At 40.2% G+C, this 10,706-nt stretch overlaps 2 protein-coding genes across 2 annotated transcripts; both read left to right on the plus strand.

Annotated features, from left to right (window-relative positions):
• The first annotated feature begins 331 nt into the window (after positions 1-331).
• tmem11 (transmembrane protein 11) lies at positions 332-3,739 on the plus strand. Its single transcript, XM_034144184.1, has 2 exons — positions 332-464; positions 1,949-3,739. The coding sequence occupies exons 1-2, from the start codon at positions 418-420 to the stop codon at positions 2,463-2,465; spliced, it is 564 nt and encodes a 187-aa protein (XP_034000075.1). The 5' UTR covers positions 332-417; the 3' UTR covers positions 2,466-3,739.
• A 990-nt stretch (positions 3,740-4,729) lies between these two features.
• dhrs7b (dehydrogenase/reductase (SDR family) member 7B) lies at positions 4,730-10,603 on the plus strand. The gene is made up of 7 exons (XM_034144188.1): positions 4,730-4,793; positions 6,631-6,805; positions 6,963-7,081; positions 7,520-7,730; positions 7,955-8,047; positions 8,147-8,299; positions 8,907-10,603. The coding sequence occupies exons 2-7, from the start codon at positions 6,652-6,654 to the stop codon at positions 9,110-9,112; spliced, it is 936 nt and encodes a 311-aa protein (XP_034000079.1). The 5' UTR covers positions 4,730-4,793; positions 6,631-6,651; the 3' UTR covers positions 9,113-10,603.
• Positions 10,604-10,706: the final 103 nt, after the last annotated feature.

The following is a 10,706-nucleotide window of genomic DNA, read 5'->3' on the forward strand; positions in this document are numbered from 1 at the left end:
GACAGACACAGACAGAGCAGTAAAGCATGGATAGGTGAGGACCCAGAAGTCATCAAACACAAAAACCATTCACAAAATTAGATGTGAATGTATACAGTATGTTGTAACCAAAGCATGCACTCTACTTACACAATTATTCATTAAAATATTGAACTCCCATTTGTTATTTACATTTATTTGTAATACCTAATTAATTATTATATCTTACACCAACATACATCAGCTATCTTTGTGTTATAATTATTTGGAATAAGGTCTGACCTTTCAAACTTCTGTGCTATTATAAAATACGTTGCTTCATGGGAGTTGTATTCCGCAATAGGTTCAAAGTGATGCGTCGGCTGCGTTCATACACTTCATTACCCAGAAGGCTTCGCGCACTCATACGTCAACTGCAATCACGGCTGTATCTCCAACATGGCGTCGCTGGGAAGGAGGCGCGGTGTCCCAGTAAGCAGGGAGAGGTCAGTTACTCCACATCTTAGCTATTAAACGAAATTGTTTTAATATAATACATAGTTTTGTCGATATTGCCATTCAACAGACCCCGACCATGCATATGGTTTGGCGCTTAAAGTGAAACGCCAACACGACAAGTCAGAATTTTGTTCCAGTGTTAGCTAACGCTAGCAGGCTAACGTGTACAGCTAGCTTAATGTTAGCAAGGAAACCAACTAGCAGCTCATGTGATGTTTTGGTTATTTCACAGCAGACGTTTAATCGTGGGAAAAGTTGCGTTTAACCGTCTGCGGGTGTTTGAGGTGGTGTTGTGTGCCTCGGCTGGCTAAATGCTAAACATTTGTGTTTGGGCTCACAGTTTGGTCCACTGTGTTTGTCGACATGTTTTAAAAAGTGAAACGCACCTCATCTTAGCTGCTCCCAACTTTTCACCATGCATGCGAGTTAGCTTATGTTATCCAACCGATGGACAGGTACATAATGTCCCTTGCACTGTCAATGTTAAATGAATTATTCGTTAGCTAATGTCCGCAAAGCCTGATAAGCCTGGTGTCTCTCTAAGTCTTTTAGGTTTGTTTGCTCTCATCATGCACTGAAAGGCCTCGCATTGTTAACACTGATCCACACATAACATTATTTAGAAACACCTGGAAACACTACACTGTAAACACAATTAGTCGACAAATAAAGCAGATGGAAATTAGTTAAGATAAAGATCTAAAAAGTTGTTTGTTACAACTGCTGTGTTTTATGTGTCATTGACATGACATTACATTACATGACTTCAGCTATGAACACTTGTGATGACCATTTCACAATTTTTAAATGTTTATGAATGAATGTTAAACAATATGGAAGAATTACTAATTTATCCCAAGTTGAAATAATAGATATCCAAATAAAATGTGGAATTACAACCAACGTAGGATACATTCAAGAATACAATTTTAAATATGCTTTCTAATGTTGTATTCCCAATCTTACACTCTCACACTTTATTATAATTGAAAGGTCGTCTTTTACTTAAGCAGGTATCATTTTAACTAGAAGCTATTAATTTATCAGTTATGGAAATAGTTTCTAATGTAATAGTTGCGTAGTTGGTACAGTGTGTACCAGGGAGTAATGATTGATAGCAACACATTAACAATCAATCAAACACAGATGTTTAAAAAGACAGCACGAGTGCCATGTTGAAACTATATAGTTTACAAAAACAAATGTTATATTTATAGGTACGTCTTATTCATATATATATATATATATATATACATATACACACACATGATAGGGGTTTCAATCGAAAAAACAATTTGGGTACAATAACCAGCTGGGGATGTTGGTTTTAGCAATTCAAGACAAAAACATTCACAGGTCCATGAAATGTCGCCAGATAGGTGTAAAAAATGTAGTCAAAACCGACCTTGACACTGCAAGCCTTTTAACATTTCTCTCATTGTTCTTTGCCTGTTTTTCTGTTTCTGAACAGGGGAGTGATGGCAGCGACAGAATGCTACATTGTGCACGAGATCTACAATGGGGAGAATGCGCAGGACCAGTTTGAGTACGAGCTGGAGCAGGCACTGGAGGCCCAGTATAAATACATTGTCATTGAGCCCACGCGCATCGGAGATGAAACGGCCCGTTGGATTACCGTGGGTAACTGCCTGCACAAGACGGCCGTGTTGTCAGGCACTGCTTGCCTCATGACGCCACTTTCCCTGCCCATTGAATACACGCGCTACGTGGCGTTGCCCGCCGGCGCCCTCAGTGTGGCCTGTTCTGCCCTCTACGGCATCTCATGGCAATTTGACCCCTGCTGCAAGTACCAGGTGGAATACGACAGCCAAAAACTCTCGCGGCTGCCCCTGCATACGCTCACCTCCTCGACGCCCGTGGTTTTGGTACGCAGGGATGACGTCCACAGAAAGAGACTCCATAACACGATAGCACTGGCCGCCCTGGCGTACTGCGCCATGAAGATCTATGAACTCTATGCGGTATGAGCGCACTCTGAAGAGGGTTTAAGAAGCAACAGAAAAAAAGGAAAAAACAAACAAAAAAACAACCTATCCAACCCCAGATGTAAGGAAAGTGGAAGTCCCGATCACACATGGTGGGTGCTTCCATTTTGAACTTTGATCAGAGGGATATAGTTAAAACTAGAAGGAATTGTTTTTTCCCTTACGTTTTATTTTCTTCTATGTGACAACAGCAGCACACTTATCTCCTTAGTACCCTTGTGCATCCTTCCCTGCACCCTCGACCTGCTATCCTTGACACACAAGCAAGTGCACAAGGGTACGGCAGCAGTTCCTCCGGATTGAATTGTTTTGCAGTTGAAAAGGACCGACATGTTTTGAGTACCAAGCTCTTTCCCTCGTAGTTTTACTGTACCCCTTTCTTGCTGATCAGTACACCACCCTTTCATTAAACATTAGGTTATTTCAAACTAACTTTTCTGTATTTTATTTTACTTTTTTTTTTTCATTAAATGGATTCTCAACATTGTCCAGAGAAGAGCAAATAGCTGCAACTTATTTGAGATTGTGTCTTGTTCATGTAGATATTCTTGTTTAAAAGAGTGTGAGAAAGATCTTATGTGGCTCAATGTCCTCTTTTGAATCACTACATAAATACTTACTTTTAGAAAACCACACTTCCCACATCCTTTTATTAATGTATATTACATTGACATTAGGCCAAAAATATATTTGACACTAAAGACAGCCAATTATAAATTCATACTTTCTTGTACATGTTAGCCAATGCTTGTTATGAGTTGCTGTTTAGATTAGACGTTTTTAATTTGGGGTCCCATGAAGAGATACAAATATGGACTAAGTGCATCATGAGTTCCGATAAAAGAAGAGACGTGCAACAATTGAACTATAAAGTGAAATTTAAATGTGAATAAGTGGAATACCAAGAGTGACAGTATTGTTGTCGGGGTCACTGATTGAAAGGACATCAGCAGGATGAGGATTGTTGACTTTGCCAGCAGGACTTGAGCAAAATACAACTTGTTCATAAAGAATTTCCTAAATTTTGTGTAAATACGTTAAAGGTCCATCAAGAAATGTACTAAATAAATTGTAAACTTACTTCAAGGTTTGAAAATTTTTGGTGTTTCAGTAAGTATTGTGATGCAAACAGACAGCTGTGATTTATATCAGTCTAACATCAGTCTGTGGACAATTTCAGACGTCAACGGTGTATCTATTACATCTATCACACTGGTTTAAAAGGATAGTGAAAAGGTATTAAAGAGTTTACTTCATGATGCTCATCTGCTTTTTCTTTTTTAAACCAGTAAAGGGGGCGTACAACTGTTGCAAAAAGTGATAGTTTCTTCCTACATTTTTAAAGTGTAGAACAAAGACTATTGGTTTTAACTTGGAGAAGATAGTAAAGGTAAATTATGCAATTGAAAAAAAATAACATTTACGCACACAGTCTCCAACACATTCTAATGTAATTTCCTCCCACCATACATATACCTGTATGGGACGGGCAGATCTGAGGCAGAGCAGTGCTCAGAGGGCGGCCTGACAGACTCATTATTTTACTGATTTGCAGCCAGAGCAGTCTAATTATCTGTCAGCTGACCGGCTGCTACGTGAGGCTGTTTGTCAACCATTTTAAGGTAGCGATGCTTGCTCTGCTGGAATAAGAATGCTCCAGTCATCAGAAAATACAAATAGCCACTTTTTACTTATTCTCCCAAGAAAAGATCTGAGTTCCTGTGTAAATGCAATACTAGAGAAATCTACTGACACATGTAGATTGTTTGCAGTGATGGAGCCTAGACAAATCATTACAATATGGTTGTTTCTCTTTATTTCATGCCTCTTGTTTCTCACACAAAAATGAAAATAAAACCACTTTAACGTTCTGCTGTTGAAACAGCACAGCCATTATGTAATGTTTCAAAACCAAATGTTATAATACGATGCGATATACTTTATTGTCCCCGTAAGGAAATTTGTTCTGGACTCTAATGAAAGTATATTGTTAGATAAATACAAAATAAATACAAAAATAAAGCTCTTGATATTAATTTAGCTGCTGATATTCTGCATAGAGTCAAGCCTGGACGAATAATTGTTTTTTGACACAGAAATGGCAACTTAAGCCCATGTGTGTTTGCTCCTTCAGCCTACTTGGTTATTGAACTTCAACTCCCACAATTCCTAGCGCGGCCGGTAGTCCTTCAATAATCTCCCTCCGGTCCCCTGGTCCGTCCATTATCGTGTTCCTGTCAGTGGAGCCCGGAACTGCTTTTATTTCCGACTCGACTCCTGTGGTGTTCGTGCAGACAGGCAGCAACCCAGGTGAGTTTAAACCAAACACGAAAACTAGTGTTTGATTTAAGGAAAAATATGGAAGCTAGCTAGCGTTAGCATTTGCGACAGCAGCTACTTCTGAGTTACACATGAGAAGCCTGGCTATGCAGTTTATGCTGTGCTCATTGGGTTTTGTTATATTTCACCTAGGGTTTTAACATCTTAACTCTCTTATATTGTGTTCTCCTGTGAAAGGTGGAATAAGACCTTATCACCACTTTTGTTACCAGGTATGCATTCTTAAATGTGCTTAATTATGCAGTAGACTTGACAATTCAAACAACTCATATTTCTCCTGAGCCTGTATGAAGTTCATGTTATGTCGGATGCTTTATCAGGAGTATGTAAAGATGCAAGGGCATACACAGAACAGAAGACACTGTAAAGCAGACACAGGACAGATATTCACAGTATGCATACTGTTTTTCACTGTGTCCCATTTTACTTTACTTGCTCGTTAAATGACTTGTTTATAAACAAATCAGCATGATTTGAGAATGTGAAGGGAATTCAAATGCTTACTTTTCTTATGTGGCTTATGAGTATCCTTTGTAGGCAATTATAGAATATGCTTATCTTGCCATTATTATAGTAGCCTATGGTAAAGGGGACTAAATACAAATCCATTATATTTTAACTTTTTCACTCTCCTGGTTTTAAAATAAATGATCCTCCTGATACTCAAAGTGTGTGTGTGTGTGTGTGTGTGTGTGTGTGTGGTGTGTGTGTGTGTGTGTGTGTGTGTGTGTGTGTGTGGTGTGTGTGTGTGTGTGTGTGTGTGTGTGTGTGTGTGTGTGTGTGTGTGTGTGTGTGTGTGTGTGTGTGTGTGTGTGTGTGTGTGTGTGTGTGTGTGTGTGTGTGTGTTAGGGCTGTGCAATTAATCGTATTTTAATCGCAATTACGATTTTGGCCTGCCACAATTACGAAAACAACATAATCGAAAAAAACAATTATTTTGCTTTGCTAGGTTGTGACAGTGCACTGCAACATATTTGATCTAATTAATTTTGGTCTCATTTATTTGTATTTATCATATTTATATATGTTTAGTAGCTTGGGGAATTGCGCTCCAAAATATTTGTTGATCTTGTTTATTGGTATTTATTATTTTGATATTATTTATTTAAATGTATCATTTATTTTATTTATTTTTGTATTGGTTTTTCAGTTGAATTATATGTTCAGGGTAATCAACAGTTAAAAAAATACTGTTCAAATTATTATTTGTATTTGTTTTAAAGTTCAATAAATGGATTTTTTCAAAGTCAATGAATAATCGTATTTAATAATCGTGATATCAATTATTGACCCAAATAATCGTGATTATGATTTTTGCCATAATCGCACTGTGTGTGTGTGTGTGTGTGTGTGTGTGTGTGTGTGTGTGTGTGTGTGTGTGTGTGTGTGTGTGTGTGTGTGTGTGTGTGTGTGTGTGTGTGTGTGTGTGTGTGTGTGTGTGTGTGTGTGTGTGTGTGTGTGTGTGTGTGTGTGTGTGTGTGTGTGTGTGTGTGTGTGTGTGTGTGTGTGTGTGTGTGTGTGTGTGTGTGTGTGTGTGTGTGTGTGTGACACAGGAGGAAAGGATTTAATTGAATGCCTCAGATGATCAAACATTCACAATGCTTTTGGCAAAGGGTCTTCAGAGCTTACAGTACTGTTATTTATTATCATTGATGGCGCACAGATATATCGTCTGACCATGTTTGTTTTAAACAGACTTTGGTTGCGTGACATCGTTGTAGAAGAGCATTGGATTTAAATGGTTTAATATTGCAATTAACAATGTTCAAACTCTTCGTAACTGCATTTATTAATCTTGTGTCTACAGGTAGCAGGCTGAGTTTCAGTCATGGAGCGCATCATGGGAGGAGGTGTGTTTCAGATGGTTTTAGCTAGTGCCGGACTCTTGCTGCTCTATCGGATCCTCGTCCGCCTCAGACCCGGCACTGCTCTGCAGGACGCTGTGGTGGTCATCACCGGGGGCAGCTCTGGACTGGGGAAAGGTCGGCCTCCTGCTCATTTTCTTTCTTCACTTTAGGTCACATGTACATTGATAGTATTTGATGTGCAGCAGTTGATGACTGATGCGTTTCAGTGATGTGCTTCAATTCCCTGATTTGATCTTCGCCATAATAAACAAGTGTGTTTTTTGTGTTATAGAGTGTGCCCGGGTGTTTCACGCAGCAGGTGCCCGTCTGGTGCTGTGCGGACGAGATGCAGGCCGCCTGCAGCAGGTGATCCAGGAGCTCACAGACAGTTCAACAGGATCACAGCGTCAGGTGAGCACACAAACACAGACACGTTGTCAGACATAACCAAAGATCTAATGGTATCGGGTTCTCAGGCCATCAAAGCCACTGATGGTCTATTTATCTCACCAGAGTTCCCTGCCTGATGTCTCCAATACCAATATATCACACAATAACTTAATATATTTACCATTGTCTCTCAGACATTTTAAATGCCCCTATTATGCACATTTTCAGGTTCATATTTGTATTTTGCCTTTAAAATAAAGGCCTTTGCAGACCATTTACATGCACAAAAACCTATGTAACACTCTTCCCTGGAAAGGAGAAAAACCACAAAAAGCATATTAGGGGCTCTAATTTATCTTAGTTGGATTAGATTTGGTATAATGTAAATTCACAACTCAACAATATACATAACGTAAGTCTTGTTTTGAATCCTAACTGTTCTGTTTGTTCCACCACCAGACCTACACCCCCTGCAGTGTGACCTTTGACCTGGCTGACACGGACACAGTGGACAGAGCTGCAGAGGAGATCCTGAAATATTACGGACACGTGGACGTCCTCATCAATAATGCTGGAATCAGTTACCGCGGCAACATACTGGATACTAATCTCTCTGTTCAGCGGGATGTGATGGAAACAAACTACTTTGGGCCCATCGCTCTAACTCAAGGTCAGTGAGGAGCACTTTTGGAAGCCAGTAAGAGTTTGATGTTGTTTATGGGGTTAGAGAAAACATAAGGAAGCCAAACCATTGAGAAGTTATTTAAAGGACCATAAACCAGAATAAGGAGAGAAATGGCATAAAATATCCAAGCTAACGCAGATTTCTGAGGGGAGGAAGCACTCTCTCCTAATTTTCTCAGCTTCTCGCCTTCTTCTTTCCTCCCTCCACAGCGCTCCTGCCCTCCATGGTTCAGAGACGCAGCGGCCACATCGTCGTCATTAGCAGCGTCCAGGGCAAGATGGCCATTCCTTACAGATCTGCATGTAGGTTTTCTTAACTTCTTTATGTAAATCAAACGAAAACCCAGATTATGTTTCCATCTGGTTGACTGTAAATGACGCAGGACTCTGGTTTGTGGTCAGACGCGGCCTCTAAGCACGCCACCCAGGCTTACTTCGACTGCCTACGGGCGGAGATCGAGCGCTACGGGATCCCAGTGACGGTGATCAGTCCCGGGTACATCCGGACCAGCCTGTCCCTCAACGCCGTCACAGGAGACGGATCCAAGTATGGAGGTGAGGCAGTGAAGCGCTAAAGAAAATATCAATGAGTGGGGGAAATATGTAAACACAAAGGTATAATATATAACGTTTCCAAATTGAAAATTCTACGTACAACAATTTTCAGACCCAGAGATATCAGTGATTTTTATTCAAGAAAACGTCCTGTTTAGTTTGGTGGCCTGTAATGGCGTCGCTCTCCCTTTGCACAATTTTTGTTGTTATTTTATCTAAACTATCATAAATCGCCTTTTATCCAGTTTTAAGCCAAATTCTTAACTTTTTCTTAAATTTTTAACTATATATTTTAACAATTTTTTTTTTTGGAAGGAGGATGCCACTACTTAAAAACATGGCTACCTTTTTACGATAAAGGTGTAGGAATCCTATCCGTGAGAAGCTGACCGCAATGACCGAATCCTATAACTCTACTACAACAAACTCCATAATAAGACATTAATAAATACAAAACGATGCAAACAAATGTTTAATAGAAGATAAAAACAAGTTAAAATGGAATATAAAATGATAAGTCCCACCAAATTAAATGAACTATTTTCTTTACTAGTTGTCCTACTGACTCTCCTGTGTCATTCACATGCTTCTTGTTTGTGCAACACAGTTTTGGATAAAACCACAGCGTCGGGTCGGGACCCCTTGGATGTGGCCCGGGCGGTTCTGAGAGCGGTCCGTCAGAGGAGCAAAGACGTTGTTCTGGCCGGTCCTCTGCCTAGTCTGGCCCTCTACCTCCGCACTCTGTGGCCCGCACTCTTCTTCAAACTCATGTCCTCTCACGCTCGCAAGGAACAGAAACCTAAAGAGGAGTGATGGAGGAGAGGAAGTGGAGCGCTAACCACCTGAAGAGGAGTGATGGAGGAGAGGAAGTGGAGCGCTAACCACCTGAAGAGGAGTGATGGAGGAGAGGAAGTGGAGCGCTAACCACCTGAAGAGGAGTGGTGGAGGAGAGGAAGTGGAGTGCTAACCACCTGAAGAGGAGTGATGGAGGAGAGGAAGTGGAGCGCTCACCACCTGAAGAGGAGTGATGGAGGAGAGGAAGTGGAGCGCTAACCACCTAAAGGGAGTGATGGAGGAGAGGAAGTGGAGCGCTCACCACCTGAAGGGAGTGATGGAGGGGAGGAAGTGGAGCGCTCACCAAACACAGGACATGTTGGAGGCACATGGACCAAAACATGAATGACTGCTTTACATGAAGGTGTGAATACATGCAGCTCTCTGTGACACAAACAAAACAGAAGCTTGTATGTTGAATCAGCAACTATGGTGAGTGTTTTTGTATTGTTTGGACTTCCATATCTTGTAACAACTAAACTCCCACTTAATGAAGTCGCTAAGAGGCTAGGCTTGTTGCTGTGACCGTACGTGCCGAGTTAATGTTTTATTAAAGAAAGTTTAACAAACGATAGCAACAGAAAACCCCAGGATACAGCGGGTGAACTAAATACCATTAAACCACACCCAGGTGACAATTTCAGGAAGTGATAACCAATTACAAATATGTGCTCTGTCAAGAATGAATGATAATAAAAGACAATAAACAACTGCTAAATCACAATTTGGCTCCTACATTTGTGATTGATCAAGTAAGCAGGGTTTGTTATTCAGCTCTTTCAGACATGAAGACACCAAGTAACACTCATACTGTCACGACTCAAAGCTTTGCTGGAAAGACAGTTTTTGATGGTGTTTTTCCAAAATGCTTTAATTTCGGAAGACCAAAATTGTTTAGTGTGTAATTCTGTCAGGTATGGGGAGAAAATACTGTCAGTGTCCGAGAATGACTACTTTTTCAATTGTTTCTGTGTCCAACTCATAATCAGCATTACAAGCCACCTTTAAACTAAATAAAGAAAACAGATGAGAATGATGGTGCAAACATTTCTTTTAACTGCTTTCCATCTCATCAGCAGAAACCAGTTTAGGAGAGAACCTAATCTACCAAAATACTGGATTTGATAAAAGTGTTTGAGCTGTTTTGGCAGATGATCTACTCACAGCAGCTGCATAGATATCAGAAAGCACACCTTGTGTCTGGGTCAGCTGTATCACCACTGTAAATGATTCTCTACACAAAGTTGTTTTAATACCTGCAGGGGAAGGAAATACTGCTTATCGCTGACCGGAGGAAATAGCTTTTTTTATGGTCAGTTGGATTTCCTGTTATGGTCAACGTGTTTTTTCAGCTATGTTGTAATACTTTATTTGAGTCACGTGAGTAGCAGCACATCCTCTGTATTTCTGTGTAGTATATATTTGTGTTAAAATAATTAAAGGAGCTCAATTATTCTCATTTTCAGGTTTCATAACTGTATTTGTTTGCCTGTACTGTGACGTAGGCCTACAATTCTTTAAAAAGTGTGTAGTAAAATCAATGCAAGGTACACACAATGAAAACCAAAAGAAA

Source organism: Trematomus bernacchii, unplaced genomic scaffold, assembly GCF_902827165.1.
Source record: "Trematomus bernacchii unplaced genomic scaffold, fTreBer1.1, whole genome shotgun sequence".
Taxonomy (NCBI): Eukaryota; Metazoa; Chordata; class Actinopteri; order Perciformes; family Nototheniidae; genus Trematomus; species Trematomus bernacchii.

Coding starts and splice junctions, on each gene's coding strand:
- tmem11 (XM_034144184.1), top strand. CDS start 418: ATGGCGTCGCTGGGAAGGAGGCGCGGTGTCCCAGTAAGCAGGGAGAG. Junction 465..1,948: donor GTCCCAGTAAGCAGGGAGAG/GTCAGTTACTCC, acceptor GTTTCTGAACAG/GGGAGTGATGGCAGCGACAG.
- dhrs7b (XM_034144188.1), top strand. CDS start 6,652: ATGGAGCGCATCATGGGAGGAGGTGTGTTTCAGATGGTTTTAGCTAGT. Junction 7,082..7,519: donor CAACAGGATCACAGCGTCAG/GTGAGCACACAA, acceptor TTCCACCACCAG/ACCTACACCCCCTGCAGTGT. Junction 7,731..7,954: donor GCCCATCGCTCTAACTCAAG/GTCAGTGAGGAG, acceptor CTCCCTCCACAG/CGCTCCTGCCCTCCATGGTT.